General features: G+C 54.0%; 1 protein-coding gene across 1 annotated transcript in view; it reads right to left on the bottom strand.

The window, feature by feature from the left end:
* Positions 1–3706: 3706 nt before the first annotated feature.
* Positions 3707–23396, bottom strand: part of Wnt4 (Wnt family member 4) — a gene marked incomplete at its 5' end in the record, with an annotated part of 22637 nt that continues 2947 nt past the window's right edge. The window contains 4 exon segments of the mRNA XM_055611462.1: positions 3707–6553; positions 7167–7309; positions 7396–7527; positions 13759–13994. Of these exon segments, the coding sequence (XP_055467437.1) occupies positions 6086–6553; positions 7167–7309; positions 7396–7527; positions 13759–13994 (979 nt within the window).

The raw sequence follows: 23396 nt of genomic DNA, 5'->3' as shown, positions 1-23396 counted from the left end.
GGGAAAGAGGACTCCTCTCATCTGTTATACGTTGGCCTATGCTGAATGTTCTAGAGCAGTGGTTCTCAACCTTGCTAATGTTGCACTGATCCTTTAGTACAGTTTCTCATGATGTGGGGGACCCCCAACCATAAAATTATTTCATTGCTACCTCATAACTGTAATTTTGCTACTGTTATTAATCATAATGTAAATGTCTTTTCTGGTGATTTTTAGGTGACCCATAGATTAAGAGAGCTGCTGTTCTAGAGCCAGGTGTCACATAGCCCAGAGGAGTAAAGGGGTTTGGATGGTAGGCTGTCAGCCCCCTGTATCCTACCAGCAAAAACTCGACAGTCCATCTGGCATTTTTGGAGCAGTGCCTACAGTTTGCCATACCATCTGGGTGGGGACTGCAGAGGGCTGCTATTTCCTGCTCCAGTGTCCTCACCCTCCGCCTTGAGAAAGCTGTGTGCTGGTTCCCCTATGGAGAACAGCCATAGCTACTGCTGTATGTGCCGCACAGCCATAGCCACTGCTGTGTTGTGGGGAGGAGGTGGACTCAAGGCTCTGTGGCCTTGAAGCATCAAAAGCAAGGGTAAGGTACTGGCAGAGTTAATAGAGAGGCTGGTGGCACTGGGCAGGGCCTCTGCTGAAATCCAAATCCCATCAGAAATCCAAAACTCCGGGCTCTGTCCTTTTTCTGTGGGTCTCAGTCTTTAGCTTTAACATGCACAGAAATCATGCCCCCATCTCTGATCTGGCCTGTTTGACAAATCGTTATGTTCAGCTGTTTGCTTGTGTCCATGACAAGCTCTAGTAGGTGGCTTTCGTGTGGGCCTTATCCACAGTGGATGAGGTGCTCTGAAGATGGCCATGTTGAGCACTGGTGACCCACTCAGGTCACCCAAGGGGACCCAGCCCACTCAGAGGCATGGCTCTTAGTTTTTCCAGGTGGAAGCTCTAAGGAGGCTATTGTCCTCCCAAGTTCCAATTTTAGCCTTTGTCTCTGCAATGGGTGAGGGGAGGGATTCTTTGGGCAGGTAAAGAATCAAACTGAAAGTACAGGGGTTGTCCCCAAAAAGATGTCCCAAGGCTTAGTAGGTATGATGAAGGTGAAACTTGTCTGGAATCAGAAGTGGGGTCTGAGAAGGGATTTGTCTGTCCCAGTGATGGTTAAGCTGAGCTGTCTAAGCTGACAGAATAGCCACCACCCTGCCCTCATGTTCCACCCCTCACCTTTGTCTTGGAGATTCACCTTTAACCTCACCAGGTGATGAGGATGCTGATGGGCTAGATTTTGGCCATGCCCCAAGATCTAGTCTGTTCTTTCACTAGACTGGTGACAACTTTTTGAAGGCGAGGGCCTGCTGTGACCTGCCCATTTGCTCCGGAGTCCAGCATGGAGCCTGCATCCTTTAGCCAAAGGGTCCAGCTCCCTCCTGCTGGCCTCAGTTGTTGGGTTAGTCAAGATGGCATAGGCCTTCTCCCTCACAGGTGGCATGGGTGGGGGAGTGTGCTGAATCAGAATGCATGGCTCCTTGTGCCCAGCTTCCTCTTCCCTGCTGGCCCAAAGCTTGGGAACAGTGGCTGTCTTTCTGGGGCAGCCAGGGCATCTGGCCAGAGCATGCTCTGTTGGGCACTGTCAACCCTTCAGCAAGACCGGGTCCTGCTTTTAACCTAGAGAAAGCCCCGGGTTACAGATGTTGTTCTTGGCGGACCACCGGGCCCCTCAGCACACAGGGAGGCGAGTGTGCGCCCGGCCTGGGCCTGTTTGTGTTGGCCCCGCCAGGCGGGGATTAGCTCAGCTGGGCTGCTAATTGCCTCCGAAGTGCCGGCCGGGACGCTGACAAGGGCTGGGCCTTTAGTCCCCTCCTCTTTAAACAGGCACCATGCCAGCCTTGGGGTCCCGGCCCAGAAGGGTCCCTTCTCTCCTCCCCTGTCAACGCCTGCTTGGCCTAGACCCTTGAGATATGGGTAGGGGGTCATCAGTATCGACTCAAGAAGAATGGGGGATGCCTATGAAATCATCGCCTGGAGAAGGCCAGGCCACACGCCTCACCGTTCTCTCCTGCATTCTTAGACACCTCCACCCTACTCTGAATTGATGTTGAAGCTCAGCGCTTTCTGCTCCCAACTAAGAACCTGCTGAGCTCTGTACCTCGGCTGCCACCCTAGTGCCTTTGTGCCTTCTCATGCCTCTCTTTTCCCCCTGTATGTCCTCCCACCCCCTCCCATTTCCTTACTCAGTTTCTAGCCCATTTTAGTACCCTCAGCCACCCACTCCCCTCCCTTCCCTTTTGTGTTCACTAGTCATGTGTTCTAGTCCTTGTGTGACAGAGTTGACCAGACCTGCCTCTGGTATCTCCATGCTTCCTGTGTGGGGCTCAATCTTAAGGCATTTTCACACTCTCCCCGTAGAGACCATGAAGCCTGAGTTTCCAGAACATCTACCCAGAATATGGCCCAGCCTGGGGCCTGAGAGCTGCCCACCCTTCAGGGCCCACTGCATGCACACTGCAGTTGACACTCCCACCTCTACTCTGACCACACTCCTGTCCCTGGTTCTTGACCACTGTGGAGTGGAGTGGCTCATAGCAGTCCCCATGCTGCTCGATGGCTCAGCTTCTGAGCTGCATGCTAGTGTCCAATCCTGGGGTCTCTGCTCAATTGTCTCCACTTTGGGAGATTGGTGTTCGTTTAGCTCTATCTTCTGCTACATTATTCACTATCTCCAAGAAATATATTCTGTTAAGAAAGCTCTATATAAAGTGTATATGGTGGGGAACTCTATATTACAGATGAGGAAATGAACTCCAAAGAGGATAGTAAATCACCAAAGGGTCCACACAGTGGAAAACTGGCAGCATGGTGGTTCTGACAAGCCTAGTGTTTGTGGCTGGGATCTTCTCACAGTTTAGGAAATGGCTTTGCTAAGCTCTGGCATCTTGGGTCCTCACATCTCCAGTCCTACTTCCTGCCTTTGACTCTGATTTGCCCTTTTCCGTCCATCCCTGCCCCTGACCTCATCCTGCCTGTTCATCACAAATGCACATTACCCTGCCACCCAGAAAGCACACGCACACCTTCAGCCCCTTGTGGCATCAGGTGTTTGGAAAGCCAGACACACAGCCTGACTGTCCCCAGGCTACTGTGCATCTGTCTCATTGTTGTGAGGGGGCACTGGCTGGTGAAGGTAAAAGGGGGGTCCCTGGGGTCTCCACATTGCAAGGATCCTCAGCTGAGGATTTTCCTTTTGTGTGTGTGTATGTGAGTGTGAGTGATTAGAGGTTAGTGTCATGTCATTGTCCTGTAAACAACCCCATCCCTCCACTTGACTGGTTCTATTTCTCGAGTTCCCTTATAACCACAGGTCTTGGGAATGTGGTTCTGTTCCATTGTCCCTGTGTCTCGCATCAACACCTGCTTTATCAGGTTTCTGTCCCCACACAAACACTTGAATGTTGAAGTCAGTCAGGACGAAGTTTACGTGGCTGCTCACGGTAAAGTATAGACCAAGCTGCTGTCGATTTCAGCCAGCATGAGGGAGGTCCTGATAGGCCTCTGATCAGTTCTTCAGAAGCAAAAAGCCAAGGACGGGATGCTCCCATACTTAGAGAATTTACTTTGTAGGTACTTACTTAACAAATAGTAGCTGCTTTATCCAGTCCTTCTTGAAGTATCTCTCTTCTCCCTATTCTATTAAAAAAAAAAGTCACAGCTACAATTGCCAGATAAAGAAATAATCATTTTATCGTGCATCTCAGACTATGCCATGGGGAGGTCACAGTGCCAAGGAGCCTCGTATAAAAACTGGGGGATGGGGTGGGCAGCAGATAGGGTAGCAGCATCCTGAGCTGGGGTTTATCCAGCCCTGGCCTTAGAGGAACACCGCTTTTGCCTTGGGACAAGAACAGTGGAGTGTGGTTCAGGTAGGATGTGGACTTTCTGGCTAGTTTCCTGGGTCCTGTGTGACCCAAGAATGGTGAGCTATGTCAGGCCTATGCCAGCTCTTTGTATTTGAGACAGTTTGGAGCTGGACAAGTCCAGTGAAGTTCTTTTCCTGTGGCTGTGGCTTCCTTTGGCCTTGGCAGTGGTTTTAGCCTGTGGTCTGATTCACCTAGTCACAGCCTGCAGAACTTAGGGTCAGCGTGGGGGAGACAATGCCCATCAAACCAGTAAGTAGCCTCTGGATGGGATCCTTGGCCAAGCATTCTCTGAAGGGGCAGCTCCCCTACTTGCTTTGTCTGGACCTGGCTCTGTGTGTGTGTGGGGGTCCTATCTTCCCTGGTGCTAAACTGAGTCTACTAGAGGAACAGTGGGCCCAGCTGGGCAGCTGTGGGGACCCTTGGTCAGCTCAGCTTTCATCCACATCAGAGACAGCCTGCCAAAGATTATCCCTGCATTTGAATGTGGTTCCAGCATCTCACTTGGTTTTGGCTGCCTCTTCAGATGGACAGTGAGCAGAGAGCTTGGATGGGGTCCAAGGGTGTTGACCCTCTTCATGAGGGAGCCAACCCCAGGAGGCACAAACCACAGGCCCAGATGAGAGTTTGTGCAGGCCTAAGCCCATACTCGGAATCCTGGGTTTTACAGTCACACTACCCAGTAGTAAAGACCTTGGGATTTCAGGGTCCCAAAGGGGAGTCTAGAGCTGAAGACATCAATCCTGGAATCCTGGACATGGGGACAACTTGGAGACCAGGCTGGAAAGTCTCTCTGATGATTGATCATCCAACTGAGAAGCAGTTGGGTCTGTGTGTATCCTGTTCACAGAACACTTGGTAGGTTCTTGACAGTTTGGCTGGTGTACTGGGCCAGGCACTAGCTACTGATGCTGTCCCTTAGGGAATCTTGTCCTTATTGTACTCAAGACCTTGGGGACCTGAGGTCCTGGGGATAGAGGAGCCTCGGATTCTGAGACCTCATTAGTCAGCCCTCCAGCTGTTCCCCCTTTTAACTCAGCCTCTTATCCCTCTGCAGCCATGTAGGCTCCAGTGTGGTCGGTCTCTGGCTCTTATAGCCAGAGCCTCTGTCCCATTGCTCAGGCCCAAGGAAACCTGCTGTATCTCTGCCTTTGGATACAGGGACCAAGGAGGGGCCTGTTTTTTCCTCTGCTAAGGTCTTGTGGGGCTGACAGGCATGAGTACCTATTGTAAAGAGGGCATGTGCCTCTGTGTTTGTCCCCAGGACAGATGTGATTGCCAAGGGAGATACCCCAGAACAGGGCCTAGACCATAGTGTTTGCTCAATAAATTTTGTTAAGTGAATGAGATAGTGTAGGTTGGAATCTCTTTGCACAGCCCTTTCCTGTCTCTCTCTGTGACATTTCCATTCTCAGTTTCACAGAGGACAACACTGTGAGGGTGACTCACACAGGGGGTGTGACTTGCTGGGCCCAAGCTAGGATCTGATCCAGGATGACCGCCTAGCCCTGCCTAGGAGAGTCCAGTTGTAGGGACAGTTTTCCCTTCTGAGGAGGAACCGAGGCAAGCAGGCCTTGGGTGGGCATTCTTGCCCCTTCCTGACCTGTGTGCTTGCCTGGAATCTAGCTGCTCATGTGAGGGCTGAGAGCCCTTAGCCTTTGACCTGGTATCTGTCCATTCCCTTTCTAGGGACTTTAAGAGCCAGGGTTACTAGCGGTCCCTGTGGATACGTGGGGTGGAAAGGTGCAAGCTCCCTTATTGCAGGTGATATGAATTCCACCAAGATGGAGCCTGCCATCCCTGCCATAGAGCCATCTGTTTCCCTGGATGGTGGGATCCACAGTCACTCCGTGTTACCCACGTTTTAGTCTATGTGTAGAAAAATAGACACCAACAACAGCTGAGCAGTCAGCAGTGGTCAGTGTGGACAGCCAGAGGCATCAACAAAGTCCCTTTGGTCAGTGGCAGCCACACACAAAGGCTCAGGCTTGGGGAGGCCCTGGTTGGTGCCCTTGGGGTTGCCTTTCTTCTATTCTTGGCAATAAATAACTTGAGGACCCAAAAACCAAACCAAAACAAAAAAATACAACCAGTATCTCTTGGGAGAGGTGGTGGGAGACTGTTTAAGTTATCGGCCTTCCCTGGGCCACGCAGGTGGTGCTGGGCACAGGGGGGCACAGTCACCGGCACGTGTGCACCTCCACAAGCCGCTGGCACTGCCGGCACTTGACAAAGCAGCACCAGTGGAACCGGCAGCCGCAGCGCTCAGCCAGCTCCACCTGCGCTGTGTGGAAGCCGCGGCCACAGCACAGCAGCTCGCAGCCATCGATGGCCTTGGACGTCTTGTTGCACGCGCGGCCCCTCGTGCCTAGCACCCCACTGCGTATGTCCTGCTCACAGAAGTCTGGACTGGGCTCCAGGTACACCAGGTCCTCATCCGTGTGCGGCTTGAACTGTGCGTTTCGTGGCACCAGTGCCCGGGAGGAGCCCACGCGACGTGGCTCTACCTCTGTGGCACCATCAAACTTCTCCTTTAGCGCGTGGCCGACCTGGCGGAAGGGCGGCACAGCTCGCCAGCATGTCTTTACCTCGCAGGAGCCTGACACCCCGTGGCATTTGCACTCCACCCGCATATGTGTCAAGATGGCCTGCAGGGGAGGAGGCAAGAGGGATGATCAGGGGCAGTGGAGGAAGGGTGGGGGAGGGCCCCTGGCGATCAGCAGGTGGACAGGAGGACTGATGCACAGTCAAGGGGTTTACTGTTGGGCCTCCTTTCTATAAACGTCTACAGGATGCTATGCTGAGCTGGCAAGCAGTGTTGGGGACATGGCAGTGAGCTGCTGCCCCTGCCCTTGGGCACTTGGAGTTGCTGGAGGACACAGTGAAAGGCTGTGTTCTGGAAAGCATCTGGTTGAGCGGTAGGTGACCTGATGGGGAGCGCAGTGCTGTGCTGAATCTCCACAGGGACCTTGGAAGTAGACATCAGGAAAGCAGACTGTGTTACAGGTAAGCAAATGATGTGTGGGTGGACAGGAGGGTTCGAATCCCAGTGCCTCTGCTTGTCAGAGGCCGAGACAGGATCCTCACGATATGAAGGAACGGGGTCACTTAGACTGCTGTATAGCACCTGCTTTCCCCACTACCAACCCCTGGCCTACAGCGGTGCCTGGTGAGGGGACCAACCTTTTCCAGAGCAGCTGTGGGGCTATTTTAGGGACTCTGCCCGTGCAGCCCTACCCCACAGGGACGGTGCCACTCTACCTTCCTGCCAGCCTCGTTGTTGTGAAGGTTCATGAGTGCCCGGCTGGAGGAGGCCCCCTTGCTTCTCTCCCGTACGTCCACAAAGGACTGTGAGAAGGCTACGCCATAGGCGATGTTGTCCGAGCATCCTGACCACTGGAAGCCTGGGGTGCAGAGGGCATAAAGAGTGCTGGGGTGAATTTGGGCTGGGGCTAGGCCTCTGCCCTCCCCTTTGAACATCTGTGCTTACCCTGTGGGCTGACCCCGTGCACTGTCCGGTCACAGCCACACTTTTCCAGCTCTCCACTGCTACATGCCCTTGTCACTGCAAAGGCCACACCTGCTGAAGAGATGGCGTATACAAAGGCCGCCTCCCGGGTCCCTGTGGGAGGCAGAGGGAGGCAAGGGCTAGGTCCTAGGGTACCACATTGTAGTTCTCCTCCTGCCTGGGGGTGGGGCTGTCTCTCCCCAGCCCACAAAGTCAAGAGAAGCCATAAGACGAGGCACATGCCTGGAAAGGCCTGTGAGCACTGTACGGAGATCAAACACGCCGGAACCACTTCAGGGAGCTAGTTCAACTTTAATTCCAGGGAGCAAAGGCTCACTCTCCTTGGAGAGTGGGTAGGGGGCTCCAAGGATAGGTGTACATAATTGGTTGGAATTAGGTGCTTCAAGGATACTTGATTTGCCTTAAACAGAACACAGAACGCTCTTATCATATGAACGGAAACACAGTACCTAATTATCCTATAGGCACAGGGAGGGGAGAGCTAGCAGGGAGCTGTGTCAAAGGCCATATATCAAATGTGGTTAGGGGCATCTATGTGTAGAGACACTTTCCAGATGAAGTCAGGCAGAGAGCAAGAGGCCCTGCTGAGCTTAATGCCAAGCTCAGAATGGCTATCCGGACTGGGAAGACTGCAGGGTCCTTCCAAAACTACGTGCACTTTCTTTGCAGAAAGGGAAAGGTATATGAGTGTTGCCAAGTGGTAGGCACCAAGGAGGGACACAGCAGGTGGAAAGCCTGCATACCAAGCACACAGTGGGTCCTTATTCTGATCCACCAGCAGCTGAACCCTCTTTACACGTGAGGACCATTACATCCTCCAACAGCCTGTTAAGGCAAGAGCTATGGTCACCCCCATTTTACAGATGCTTGGCAGCTTGTCACACAGCACGTGGCCTAGCCAGCAGACAGCCTGGCTTCAGGGCCTGATCACTCAGCTCCTGAAGAATGCTGTTCTCACTGTCTCCTCCAGAAGGCAAGGGACAGTCATGTTCTTTTGTGACAGTCTGGGGGAGGGGAGATGACTACAGCTCGGAGAAGGGGCACAGCCATACTGTCACTCCAGCTCCGCCCCTCTGTTGAACCAGTCACCAGGCTTTAAGCTCCCCTCAGGCCCTGCTTCAGGCTGGTCCTGCAGCTCACAATGTCTCCCACTTCCCTAAGACTTGAAGAACAAACTATAGTATTGGCAGCTCCTACCATTGAGCCCCTCCTGCTTACCCAGGGTAGGAGGGGTATTTCACACAAGCCCCCTGCCCCTGCTGGCTTGATCTGTTCCCAGCGTCCAGAGAGTAGCCAGTAGATTTTTGGAGGGGAGGAGTCTTTCGTCCCAGCCCCACCATCAGGAGGTGATAGAATCAGGAGTCTGTAGCACAGGTCTGCCCGCCCCTCTGCAGTGGTTGCATCTTCTGCCCATGGCTGCTCAGCAATTCTATTTTGGTGTCGGCCCTCCTCCCCTGCCTGAATGGATGTTTTTATCCTCCTAGGAACTGTGCCTGGGGGTGTAGCTGTTGTGGAGTTGCTTTCTGGGGGTGAGCTGGGACAGTGTGTGAGCCGAGCGTGCATGCTGGCTGGGTGTGTGACCAGACAGCGGGCCTTGCTCCTATCCAAGACCCTGTGAGGGCCTCTGTGTGCTGTGACTATCCTTCTGTCTCTCGATGCAGGGTCTGTGTCCACAGGAGTGGTGGGGGCAGGCTTTGGCCCCGTGGTTGGCAATTACCTCCACGACACTCAGGCCTGTGCTCCCAGCTGCTCTGGGGAGCAGTCACCATGGTCAGATGAGAACAGTCACCTCCACTGTGCCAGTCTGTGGATAGAGGCAGCCCAGCCTGGGCACTGGAGTGGGCGGCAGCTCAGCCCCCAACACTCAGGACACCCTGTTCTTGGTACAGTTCTCAAAGCAGGGAGTACCACCCCCCATCCTCTCCACTGCCCACTCTCTGCTTGGCCATTTTGGGCCTGCACTGAGGGGCTTGGCTGGAGCAATGGAGCTCCAGTCTGGGATGGAATCTTCTCCAAGCTAATTGAGGTTAATAGCAGGCTCATGTTGGTTGGTTTTATGCTGTGGCCGCCTGAAGAGAGACAACTTCAGTTTCTGGTATTTCTGGTATTTCCAGGCCTGAACCAGCACAAATCTTTGCCCCAAAGACCAAGGGGGAAGGGAAGTCCCAGGAGATGGGGCTGATGGGACTGGTGGGCAGCCTCAGCCCTTTGCCCTGGGAGATCCCTTTGCTTCTTTAGCTGCTCAGGCAGTCCTTGCCCAGCCCTGGATCTCATTCATTTCTGCCCTCTAGTGCCAGTGGTTCTTGGGGGTGGTACCAGTCTCTCTGTGGGGTTGCTCGGGAGACCACTGCCTCATTTTCTAAACATCTGCTTTGGCTGAGGTCACCATATAATATCTTCATTTTCTGAGTGACTGAAGGAAGAGGTTCTCCAAGACCTTACTAACCAAAGCTACAGCTCACAGAGAGCCTACTGGGTGCAGGTGTTGTCTGAGCACTTGGTAGATTAGCAATATGATAGGAATAGATGCTTGTCATCATTTTATATAAGGAAGTGGGGCACTGAGTGGCCAGACAGCTCATCCAGTGTTACCCGGCGAGGCCGCGGAGTAGCCGCAGTTTGAACTCAGCCTTTTCTTACTGACCCTGTGTTCCAGCTATCTGCCTTCAGTAGTGTGGCCCTTGCAGGAGGACCCAACAGGACTTGATTTCCTCAGAAGCTGTTTCGTGGCAGAAGGACATTGTGGTGGGTCTGGGAGTGCTGTGGTGTGTCCTGGAGAGGCGCAGACACTTCAAGCTGGTCATGCTGTAGCTGCCAGAAGGAGGCAGAACTCTCAAGTGCCCACCCTGGAGCGTTCTTCCCTTTCCATCCTGCCAGCTACCTTTCCCACATTCACAACTTCCTTCTGCTGTCCCACTCCCCACCGCCCAGAGTTCTCCAAGACTTGGCTCCACAGTCTGAGTCCCAGGTGTCTCTTAGGTTTGCCCTTCAGTGCCATTTTTTTCTGAGGGGCTAAAAGCTGCCTGGGATTAGGGGTTCAAAGTGGTCCTATGGGTTCAATAGCAGTTACTTCTGAGAACCAGTGTGGGCAGGGGTCTCCCTGTGCACTGACGCCTTAAGGACTCACACAATCTGAGGTTGCTCTCTTGAAAACCTAAGGCTTGCCTCTGGGCTCTTCAGCAGCAAATGGCAGAATGGGGATGGGAGTAGAGTTCCTCTGACTCGAGGCCTGGGGAGTACATAATGGCAACATCTCTCCAGATGGTGGGAGGGAAGCCAAAAATTCAGCAGAAAGGCGCTGAGACTGGGGGAGAACTGGCTGTGGTTAAGCTGGGTTGGTGAGCAGGAGCTGGGTGTGGTGACCTTTGGGCACCAGGGGGGTGTTCAGCGGAGGCCAGGGAATGGGCACAGCTCCATCGTTGCCCTACATACTGTCCAGGATCTCAGCAGGTGGGCCCTGGATTTGTCCCCACTTTCTAGGAAGGACACTGAGTTACAGAGAGGGCACAGACCTTGCCCAAGTTCTCCTAGCTGGCAGGGCCAGGATCTGGGTCATCACTACCCTTTGGCTCCCTCAGACTTCTCAGCTGTGACTTGGGAATGACATAAGAGCTGCTGTGAGGATGATCGGGTTAGATAGCACAGGATAGGCCAATGAACGACACTCCTTTCTTCACTGGCTACTGTCTGGACCCAAAGGGGAATCTTTTCCTTCCCTTGTACGGCTTGAGGTCACTGCCTCAACCAGATAACTCACAAGCAAAGGGTGGGCGACCTGCCGAGTTCCCTTCTTGAGAGCTGGAGACAAGAGGCCTGTGACTACCAACAGGTAGTAGATGGTAGCCCCTGTGAGGCTGGCCTGTACTCAAAGTCGCTGAGTGTCAGCAACACTCAGTTAGGCCTGAGAGTTAGGCCCAAGAGGTAAGGACCCAGAGGAATGAAGTCACCTGCCCCAGGTTTGCCTGTCTCTGTTGTCCTTCAACTCATGGGCCTCTACAGCCAGGCCTATGCTCAAAAACCAAATACAAAATGGAGGAAGGTGGGTGTGTGGAATGAGCTCAGATATATCCCCCAGATGTGGCTAGTGTCTGCCTATTGTGACTGGCCTAGCCTTAAGGTGCCTTGACTTAGCGATAAAGGGACAGGATGCTTGACCAGGCCACTCAGACTTTAGTTTAGAACAGCTTCCACTTGGCCTGGCTGGGTTCTTATGTCTCCCAGAACTTGCTGACAGGGCTAGCTAGTCCCTTTTTTGGCTCTTGCCCACAGGTGAGAAAGGCAAACCTGTTCCAACAGGTTCCTGAGGTCCCTCCTGGCTTCAGGATGGCACTCACCAATCATGCCCCCCTCTCCTTGTCCTTTCAAGTCTTTGTCCTGATCTGCTGTCCATCACCAGATGGCACCCACTGACTGTCCTCCACGCCAGGTTCGGAGGTATGCCAGGAGACAGGTAGTTACTTGAGCCGTCACTGCTGCCTGGGGATGCAGTGATGGTGAGGGGGATGGGCAGGGAGTTGTCCCACTTCAGTGCGGAGGTATAAAGAAGCAGTGTGACACATACGGTTTCCATAAAGCAGTGTATAGCCAGATACATCGTAGTTTTAAGTCTGCTATACTAGAATGTCCAGTGACTCTAATAATGAGTGTGTACGAAACACACCCTGCCACTTTTTAATATAAATATGGGATTCTACGAAAACAAGAAAAATAAAGAACATAGAGTCTGCTTTACACCTAAAGTCACCCCAGTACTTGGAAGGCAGAGGCAGAAAGACTGCCAAGTTTAAGGCCAGCCTGGGCTACGTAACAAGCTCAAGGCTAGCCTGCCTGTGTTACAGAGTAAGACAATATCTCCAAAGAAACAACAGAGGCATAGATCCCAGAGAGGAGGGCTGGGGTAGAAGGAAGAACAGGATTGGTGGGGGCTGGTGGAGAAGGGGTGGCTGTTTTGGGGGGGAGGAGGACACAGCATATACAGAGGCATAGACAGGGGTGTGACAGCTCAGAAGAGAAAACCCTATTGATTTATCCACCAGGCCCTCTAGAGAAGTGGTTCTCAACCTGTGGGTCGTGACCCCTCTGGGGGTCGAACGACCCTTTGACAGGGGTCCCCTATCAGATATCCTGCATATCAGATATTTACATTGTGATTCATAACAGTAGCAAAATTGTAGTTATAAAGTAGCAACAAAATAATTTTACAGCTGGTGTGTATGTGTGTGTGTGAGGTCACCACAACATGAAGAACTGCATTAAAGGGTTGCAGCACTAGGAAAGTTGAGAACCATGGCTCTAGAGGATGCTCTGAATGCTCACTGTGTGAGAGGGACTTTCTGAGAGCAATACCTATAGGAAGGCTGGCTCTGGGACCTCACCAGTACAGCTTTGGGCCCTGGGCATCAGCAGAGACTTCTCCACTGGACTGCTCATTGGGTAGCTGTCTCTTTCTCAGAACAGCACAGTTCAGCAACGCCAAGTGTGCTCATGCCTGCCAGCCCCTGCCAGCTCCCGGGAGAATGGCTTCCAAATTTCAATGACAGTTGGTTTCCAACAGCATCCAAATGGTCTGCCACGAGCCCAGCAGCCGAGGATGTCTAGGCCCACAGGTGCCAAGACAAAGGTTGGCCCAGGCAACCCCTTCCTGCAGCTTGAGCGAGTCAAAGGGCCCCATCAAGTTGGTGGCTCTGATGTCAGCTTCATGCTCAGGAGGTAGAAAGGCAGCTGGCTTTCAGCATTCCCTGGGGGGCCAGGGCTTGACTTTAGTGCCTCAAGGAACCTTCCAGTTCCAAGGAACTCTGTTGGGCCCTGGCTCGACTCTCATGTTACCAGTCTCAACTCACCTCCTTGGGAAAGCCTTTCCAGGGCACCCAGTATCAGCCAGGCGAGCCCTCCAACTTGTTCTGTTGCCCCCGTGTTTGTTGGTAGTGATAGTGCAGAGCTCGCCGGCTGCATGCTCAGATCCTGCCCTTTTAAAGTTCTGTGACCCTAGGCAAATTCCTTAACTGCTGTGTGCCTCGAATTCTGTGCTTGGTACATGGAAGCCTGACACAAAGGGCTGGCAAGTTTAGTGGGATGCTTCTTACAGTCCTTAAAATAGTGCCTGGCCCACAGTCAGCACTGCAGGTACCCCTGTCTCAGCTCCTCCTGGGCCCCCTACCCAGCACTGGATCATATTCTTTATTCCCTCGCTCGGGCCCTGCTCTGCTTCTGCCCCTGAACCATCTTAGGGCTTCATCTGAGGTGCCTGGCCCTAGAAGTGTTATCCCTCAGACACCTGGGGCCGCACCCAGACAACCCACGCTCCCAGAATGCTCCCCACCTCACCTTGTGTCACCACTTTGCCGAAGACAGGCAGCGAGTCCAGTGTGGAGCAGTTCCAGCGTCGATTCCGGAACTGGTACTGGCACTCCTCAATGGCCAGCTGGGCTCCACGGCGCACGGAGTCCATCACCTCTAGGTTCCGCTTGCACATCTGCACCTGCCTCTGGATCAGGCCTTTGAGCTTCTCGCACGTCTCCTCTTCGGAGATGCTGCCCACTGACGACAGCTTGGCCAGGTACCTGGGGACAGGGGTTGGGTGTGATGCACAGCCGCCCTGATGGCCGCTTTTCTCTTCCCACACCCACGGCTCAGGGTGCTGCCTCATGTCCTGGTGTGGGGTATGTGAGCCTCCCCCAGCTCTCAGACCAGTGGTCAGTATGTGAAGTCTGACACGGGCCTGAAGCAAAGGGCAGGGAGCTTGTCCTGTTTACTGAATGAGGGAATGACCAAACTGGAAGGCACGGAGGAAGTCTTATATGGGAAAGTTTTACTGTCATGGTAAGAGCTAATTTTTTTAAAAGTTATTTATTTATTTATTATGTATCCAGTGCTCTGTCTGAACGTACACCTGCACTCCAGAAGAGGGCACCAGATCTCATTAGAGATGGTTGTGAGCCACCATGTGGTTGCTGGGAATTGAACTCAGGAGCTCTGGGAGAGCAGCCAGTCTCTTAACCTCTGAGCCATCTCTCCAGCCCAAGAGCTAAGTTTTATGGAACCTAATTGGACATGGGGGAAGCCCTTTACATTATTTCAATTAAATCATCTCAGCAGGCCTCTGTTTTTTTACAACATGGATTGACTGATTGTGTTTGTTCACATGGATGTGTGTATGTGTGTGTGTGTATGTGTGTGTACATGTTTGTATATGTGTGTGCATGCACTTGTGTGCACATCCCTGTAAGGTTAGAGGTCAACCTTGGGTGTTCCTAAGGACCTAGCAAACCTTTTACTTCCTTTTCCTCCTCCTTCCCCCCCCCCCCAGACAAGGTCTCACATGCTCCCTGTATGACCTCATTACATAGCCAAGGGAAAACCTTGACCATCTGCCTCCACCTCCCAGTCGCATGGGATTACAGACATGCGACATCACACCTGGAGCCTTGTGTGTGATAGTTGTGCATGATCTACTAACTGAGCCCCACCCCCAGCCTGAGCTCCCAGTTAAAAGGGAAGAACACTGAGGCAAAGACAAGTCGTCGCCTTGTGTTTGCAGCCGGTGAGAGTTAGAGTTTAATTTTGTTTGATGTCATAGCCGTTGCTAGATCTTGAGTGACTCGGAGATTGACAGCTTGGCAGAAACAGCCAGGAACAAAGCATGCTGGGAGGGAGGCAGGCTGGGACTCTCCACCCACAGAGATAGGCTGGTAGCATCCAAGTTTTGCTAGTCAAGCTAGTGGGTCAGATTAGTGTTAGTTCTTGAATCTGACTGCATTGGGAATCTGTCTGTGGGCTCACGGAGAGCTCGGGTGTCTGGGCCCCACCTCAGATAGTGTCAGTGTGCCCTGAGCCTTGGGCATATCTCCAGGTGCAGTGGGAAGCCACTAGCCTACACAGTAGTCTTGAAAAAGTATCTATGACATTTTCTACCAAGTCCCAGAAGGCTCAGCCTTGGACATCCCTGGCCACACTGTCTTTGGCTCCTGGAAAGGAGTCTTTCTGCCCCCCCCCCCCAGCTGTAAGGTTGGTTCTGGCTTTCCTTATCCATACTGTAGTCATGGCTTCTATTCCAGGGAGCTGCTGTGAGGGCGGAGCATGGTAAGGTTTGCTAATGCGCCTAGCTCGGCTAGGTACATCTTAGGAGCTGTCCCAGGCAGCACCGGTGGGCCAAAGGAGATGGGGTAGTCTTAGAGCCAGCCAGAGCAACTGACCCTGGCATTCATTCCTGGTCTTCTAGGACCCCTTTCAGCCTTCACTGCCTCTGTACCAGGCCTGGCTTTTCACATAGGTTCTGGGAATCCAAATCAGGTTCCCGCACTTGTACAACAGGCACTTTGCAGACAGAGCCATTTTCCCAGGTCCTGCGGTATACCACAGACTAGCAGAACCCTGACCGATCTGTGTAGGAACCCGAGTGTCTTGGAAAGGAGAAAGGTATGTTAAGGGTCAGGAGAAGGGACCACTTGGACATGGCGAACCTGGCTTCAGCCCTGCCTGGGTGCTCCTAGCTTCCCTTGCCAGGTGAAGGGGGTCTTCTGCAGAACCACACCCCACGAATCGCTCTTGGCCTGCAGGGGGCGCCAAGAGCTCAGCTACTGGCGGTGGGCCAGGACTGTTCTGTAGCCGAGCGTCCTTCCTTGAAGGGTCAAGTTGAGCCTACCACTGGATATTTTCCTGTCTCCACTCAGGCTAGGCCTCTCAGAAAAGGCTGTAAACCCCAATCCCTCTAAGACTCTGGGTCACGGATCTTGCCTAACCTTATCTAGACTTCTTTTTCCCCCTCCCTGTAAGCTAACCAGGTCAGGTCTGGCAGGATTGGGCCCCACCTGGCCTCTGGTGAAGGGAGGCATTCAGGGATCGAAAGTCTCCAGCTAGAAGGAACAGGCGGGCGGCCTGGCTGAGCCGTCAGCCCATGGTGAACCCACCAGTGCCCTTCCACCTGGAGCTGGCTAAGGGCACAGTGAGCTAGCTGGTGGTTGTCGCCTTCCCCACTATCAGAGTTCGAGTCCTCCTTCTGTTGGCAGAAGAGGGCCTGCTGATCCCATGCCACCAAACGGGAGTGATGGACTCGAGGAACTGAGCATTCCTCCCTCGGGCTCTGAATGTAACAGGGAGACAGGCTGATGTGACACTGCCTGGCTGCCACAGCTGTGAGTCACCGGGACGGCATCCAGGGAGATGACGAGAAACTGCCTGTGGCAATACCAGTGCCCACCTCCCATTCCTGCCTTTACTTGGCACAACAGCTGCCCCTCCCATGTACGGGAGGCCTGTCCATCTCTGCTCCTGCTTTCTGAGACCCTAGGGGTTTTTCTGGCAGGTGCCAGAGCTGGCATAGGCCAGAGAAGGTTGGCACCCCAGTCCTCAGAGGCCGTAGCCTCTCCTTGTGCCACATGCTTGTCCTGGAGCCTGGCAAGTACCTGACCTCATTTCACAGACGAACAAAGCAAACTGAGGCTCACAGAGGTGAAGCGATTTGTAAGTCTCGCAGCTATCTAGCAGCAAGTAACTCTGGCTCTCAGCTCTCCCCTGTCTCTCTCCGGCTGGGGATTTGCCCCGCTAGACAGCTGGAGCGCTGACTCCGCAGGCTGTGTCTCTTCAGCCTCACATAGGGCATGGCACATCGAAGATATTTGTAACTTCTGCAGCTAGGGGGCTTTGTCCTGGTGCTCTCTCACCCCCATGGACGAGTATATAAGGGAAGGAAGTGACAGGAATATGGGGGTGGCCTCTGTGGTCCCTCCCAGTGCCCTATGGTGGCTCAACCTTTCCCCCAGAGACACGTGTGCCATTCACTGACCCGGGAGCTGGGTCGGGCTCAAATATCGACTGCACAGCCGTTTCTGGGAGAGGCAGAGCCAGGGCCTGACGGGTGTCGGCTGCCCCTGGGCTGGCTGTCTGGGGCTGACCATCCCTGCTTTTCTGGGCCTGTTATGCTGTCCCTGCTTAGGCTTCTTCCTGCTGTTGCTGAACACAGGCGGAGCGATTTGCCACCTGCTGCCCTGGTTACCCAGGACTCCAGCCATGGCCGTGCCATCGATCAGGTTACCCCACCAGCCCAGGCTGCCCCTGCCGCAGCCTCCGGCCAGCTCGTGCCCAGTGGGTCCTGCAGGCTCCTCCCCAGGAGGCCCTCCCCTCTGTGCCTGCAGCCTGCAAGGAGGAGGCCGGAGGGCCCTGGCCCTGCCAGGGAGATCAGATCCTCTCAACCACCTGCTGTTTTCATTAGAAACTAAAATTAGCTGGGCTTGTCCCAAGCTTTTCCAGGTTTGCTTGCTTTTTTAAACAAAATATACAAAATCGAAGAGGCTAATCCACACCTCTGTGGCTCCTCCCCACTGCTCCCTTGGACTAGAGGAGAGGGGCCGGGAAAGAGCGGCCATGGTGGGGAGCCAAGCAGGTCAGTGGCACTGGTCCTGGTTCTACAGTGTCCAGGTGGGGGCTGGGACACCAGCCCAGGCCTCTCTGCCCCTCCTTTTGGCCTCCCTGCCTGCCCAGGCCACATTTAGAGACTCCTTAGGAGTAGTTGTGCCCTCCATACCAGAGAGGCAGGAGGCCAAGTTGGCAGGAGGGCGTACCCGAAGGGAATGGTGTGTGAAGCAAGGGAGGCTTTCACTAGAAGATACAGCTAGGTGGAAGCAAGGGGCCACAGACTCCATCTGGGGCAGTGTTCTTAGGGAGGTGGGGAGGGATGTGCAACTCCCGGGACCCTTGCCACACAACCAACCATTACAACTACTTTGGGTGACTGCTGTACTGACCTCCACTGTGACCCTGTCCCGGAGACCCTTGTCTGTCCTCTGTGTAGGCAAATGACCTGGGTCAGACTCCTATCTCCGTGTCACTCAAGTCAAGTCAGTGAATATCTTAGAGCCCTGGCCTCAATGTGCTCATCTGTGAAATGGGGGGTAGGCCTTCTCTGTGGCCCTCCCTGCCCTTCTTGCTCTGCACCCTCTGCTGCACACAGCTGGACCTGTACTTGTCTGTCTTTGGGCCTTCTCTGCCCTCACAGAGCCAGGCCTTGGCTCATTTCAGCTCTGCGCCCTTCCAGGGGAATGGTGAATCACTTTGGTATGATTTGAACAGTAGGTTTTGGAGAGAATGTCCAGGTACATTTTCAGGGCTGGAGGAGCAATCCCCTATGCCCTAGATTATCTGTTTGACACTTCCAGGATCAGGGGTGAAGGGTGGTGAGGAGAGAATGTCTCCACAAGAAGACCAAGAGCCGGGGACTCAGGTCCAGCTTAAGCTCAAGTGTGCTGAGGGAACTCGGAGACTGTTTAGGGAAGGAGAATGCCCTGAGTGTGGCCCCTGCTGCACCTGTCACCTGTGTCATCACTCAGAAGTCACATGCTTCTGCATAGCTCCAGGGCAGGGCACCCCTGCCCGCTATCTCTTCCCTCTCAGAGAAGGCATTGAGGCTCCAAGGCTGGTCGCTGGGGGCAGGCTGCTTAGGCTCCAAAGATGGTCTGGAGTTTGGAGGGTAGGACCACTCAGTGTCTCATCAGACCCCGACCTGAGCAAGGCGCCCTGATCCTCCCCTGGATGGATCCGAGGCTTGTATCTACAGCAGGGACACTGGGGTACTCTTAGGACTGATGGTGCTGACGTAATGAGGTCTCCATGGCTGTGCTGTGCAGTGTTGTCTGTGGTCTCTGGAGCCTCCGAATTCACCAGAAGGAGGTACCACCACTGGCTAGAACTTTGGAGAGCGAGCCACAGGGGAATGAGTGGCACTTCAGACACTCTCGGTGTTTTTTATTGGGGGGGGGGCGCCCCTGTTGTGCCTCCTTCCCAGATTGACAGGACTCTGAATACCAAGGCCAACTCTCCTAGGCCCTGTGTTTGTTTCCTCAGTTGGAGGGAAATGCTGCCCTCCTCTGGGGCCCACTTTTCCTGTTTCCTAGGGTCTCTAACTCCTCTTACCCCTGACCCTCAGAAGACTCAGCCTTCACCCTTCCTTCTTTTTGTGTATGTATGTATGTATGTATGTATGTATGCATGCATCTATCTACCATTTTATCACAGTCTAGGGAACTGAAGCTAGGACCTCACACATACTACGTAAGCATCCTACCAGATGCTGTATCTCCCAGCCCACCTCCTTTAAAGACAGTGCCATGCGGCCCAGCTGGCCTTGAACTCACTGTGTCGCTGAGGCTGGCCTTGAACTCCTTGATTCTGCTACTTCTAGAACATTCTGTTCCTGAGGGCTCCTGCTCCCTCCTTCTAATTGAGGGGTCTGGTTTCTTTCCTCATTTTCCATGTTCCATCTTCTAGAGGAGCAAGTTGCTGACATGGGTCCAAGAAGACTAAGACGTGGTCCTGGATGCCCCCCCCCCCCAGCCCCCAGTACTGTGCAAGGATGTAAACATTTTTATTTTCTCCCTGAGTCAGGTGTCTTCCTGGAGTGAGCGGGTGTCAAGTGACCTTTGACCTCAGCTTGCCTCTGATTTGGCAGCAGAGACCCTCCCAGTTCTGTTTAGATCACCAGAGGTCCTCCTGTGTTCCCTGGCCACCGATACATTGAAACTTCTTTTCCAAACGGGCTGAGGGAGCTCAGAGAGGAGAGTGAGGAGATAGGAGGAAATCCCTGAGGAGAGTCCCAGCACAGACTGGCTGCAGCCAGGGACCTCCGTGGTCTAACACAGTGGGGCTGTGACTGAACTCCTGTCTGACAGGCAGGCGGGCAAACCTGGGCTACTCCCATGCTCCCGTTCTCATCAACCACAGGGTAAGTTTTAAGAAGGCACGAGACTCGGGCTGGAGTTCTCAGCTTTACTATGAATATGCTGTGGGCCTCTGAGTCCAGCACAGACGGTGCCCGTGCCAGTGGGTGCTCGACATGTTTTTAAGGGGCAAGCCTGCCACTTCTTTGTATGGTAGCTCAGGGTCCCTGAGACCTCCTTCCCCCAACAGTGATGCCTATGAATCACCCTTAAAGCTGGGGGTGCCAGGGCACTGAGGTACCATGACTCACGAGGGAGAGCTCCGCTATCTACAGCTTTGGGAGAGAAACTCGTGGGATCCCATCCTGGAATTGTAGGGCTGCTGCCGGGAATAGTGGCCTTTTGAGGCAGAGGCTTCTCTAGGCGGCATCAACAATCCCCTGCAGAGAACAGCACCCCCCAAGGTTGCCTGTGAGCTGTCGAGGTGGGAGGAACCTCCCTAGGACAGGCGCAGGATGTGTCCTCCCTTCTTTCCTCCCTCTCCCCTGCTCTCTGTGGAGACCAAGTCCCTTCCAGGAGCAGTAGGGGGTTCTGACTTGGAGGAGAACCTCAAAAACATAACTTGGTTTCCACTTTGCCAGAAAATGGGGGAGGCAGAGAGGGGCTGCAGGGAAAGGGGGACTGGCGGGTCACAGCAGGGAGTGAGCTTCCCCTCAGGCTGGCTGAATCACTGACGATGCAGCTCTTGGGACTCAGAGATAAAAGCTGGCAACCCTTGTGGAAATCTGGGAAGCAACTGTGGGTCGTGGCTCAGCTCCGCCTCCCAGCTGCTTGCAGAGGAAACCAGGAGCACCTCTTGCGGGCAAACTGGGAACAGAGGGGTGACCGAAGGGGCCAAAGGCGGGTGCTGTCCCCCTTGCCAGCAGCTCCCTGATCAATCTGTGCCTGGTTGGCTCGGCCTGGGCCAACCTTCCTCCCCCAGGAAAGGAAGAAGAGGCAGAGGCTTGGGCCCTAGTTGGGCGAGTTTCAACAGGTTTGGGGAACACTGTCTTGTCAGATACTTGCTGAGTTGCTCAATGGCTAATCCAGGGTGGAGGGAAGAAAGTCTAACCATAGCAGACAGCTGGGTCCCGGCAGCCGCCTGAGCAAACCCCTCAGGCAGAGCCTGGTCCTGCTTCCCACCCCCCTACCACCACGTGGAGAGGTGGGAAAGGTTCAGACTGGCTGGGGGGCTCTGCTCTAGCTAGTGAGGAAGGGCTCAGTCTGTGGATCTCCTCAGGGCAGGGCTTTCATGTCACCTGAGCCTGAGGAGGGTGGACACTGACTTTCCTCCTCCAGGGCTCCAACCCTCAATGACTGAGCCCCTGTCTCACTGATTACCATTAGTGACCAAGTACTAGCATGTTTGTGCCAGGTACTAGGAGGACACTCAGAGGCGCATGTGCCACAGCATGACCTCGCAAGCACCAGAGGCCACATAACCGTGTCCTATGTAGTAGAAGGTGGTCACGGTTCAGACTTGAGGTCAGAACTTGAGACGTGGACTTGGTTCCGGGCCTGCTTCCTCCAGGCCTCTGAGTGGGGGTGCAGCCCACACACCTCTGCCCTGGGAGGGGAGGGCAGAAGTTAGGATAGTACGTGGAAAGGGCCCGGAACAACCATTCACTGTGTGTGCTGGGGGGGTGGGGTGGGGGCTCGGGTGATGTCTGTGGATGCTGGGTCTTCAGCTGGCAAGGGGTGAAGTGTGTGCTACTGGCTTCGAGTGGGTAGAGGCCTCATGTGCTGCTAAATACCCTCAGGGGCCGAGGGGGAGGGATCCCAGTGTAAGCCGTAAAGTGTTCAGTATGTGTTAGTGACCATGATCCAAAGTCGTGGGAGAGTCTCCAAGGACATGGGCTTCTACTATTTAGAGGGGGAGGGAGGGGACCAATGAAATGTTCCTGGGGGAGAGGGGGCACGTGCTCACCGTGGGGCCGGTTCTACTCAGGTCTACCAGGACTGGAGAGTCACACCCCACTCCACTCGTAGCCTGGGGAGTCATACGTCCCCACCGGGCAAACAGGCATGTGTGAGCTTGGCTTGAGGATGCACACCTGTGCAGACTTGGAGCTGGTAAGGTACTTGACGCCTCCCTTTATTCCCCCGATGGCACCGAAGTGTGTTTCCGGTAACAAGCCTCAGGCCAGAAGGATGCCCACAAGCCAGGCTGGATCTCCTGGCTCTGGGACACTGCTGAAGAACGGGGAGGGGACACCCTGGATTCCTGTCTACGTAAATCTGTAAGGATCTGGACAACACTATTTGGGGCTTGGGAGCACCCCAGGTATCCATTTTTTTTTTTTAAATCATCCTTATAGACAGACACAGCTCTGCAGCTTTGTGGCAGCGGAGCCCAGCCTCTAGCAGCTGCCAGGGCGCCCATCTCTAGCATCATGCCTGGCCTTGTGCTTTGCATGTTGCATGCATGGGCTTACTCCTGAGCACCACTGTGAACCATCTGCGTCCTCGGGCACTGCTTTACAGATGAGAGGAGGCACTAGTCCAAGGTGGTGGCAGAGGTGGGGTAGAAGCCCTAGATCATCTGTCCTGGAGCTCCAGCTACGAGCCACTCTGTGGGCCTGACTTTGAATCCGGCAGGGGTTTCTTGTTTCCCTCACTGAGGTTCTTTCTGCTAAGGCCCCTGCTCAGTGCATTGCTTTCTGCTCTTCTTTAGCTCTTCCTAGTTCTCCCGCTGGGGGTTCAGAACAAGCTGCCGAGGCCAACAGCCCAGAGGGAGGAAATAGCCCACTCAAAGCCACCCAGCATGTAGTGTAGAACTGTGATCTGAGCCCAAGTGTCCCTGACCTTTTGGTGTAGACTTGGTGCTGAGGCATGACTCAGACATAGCTTAGTGGCAGGGCAGTTCCTTGAGGGCCAAGTGCAGGCCTTCTACCATGGATGGTACCCTCCAGCCCTCCTTCAGTGGTGGGAGCTGCACAGGCTGCCACCTTCGTCTGTAGAGCAGACACTAGCCTGCTCAACAGCATCCAGCTCCTCTGGCCTTGCCCAGGCTTGGGCCGCTCAGTTGTCCCAGCCTCAGGCTCTGTCTTCCCCAGCGCCTGCAGACAGACACCCCCTGCTTTTCCTCCAGGCTAGGGTCCTGAGACCTCAGACAGCTATCAACCCACCTTGGAGAGAAGATTACCTCTAGCTCCGCCCAGGCCTTGTCCCTTGGTCCATGCTGCCAGCTATCTTTTTGAAGCTAGGCCTGCAGCTTGGCTCATCCCATTTTATTTATTTATTTATTTATTTATTTATTTATTTATTTATTTATTT

Source organism: Psammomys obesus, unplaced genomic scaffold (assembly GCF_907164565.1).
Source record: "Psammomys obesus unplaced genomic scaffold, mPsaObe1.curated_primary_1811, whole genome shotgun sequence".
NCBI lineage: Eukaryota > Metazoa > Chordata > Mammalia > Rodentia > Muridae > Psammomys > Psammomys obesus.
This window is presented reverse-complemented; position numbering and strand designations above follow the sequence as displayed.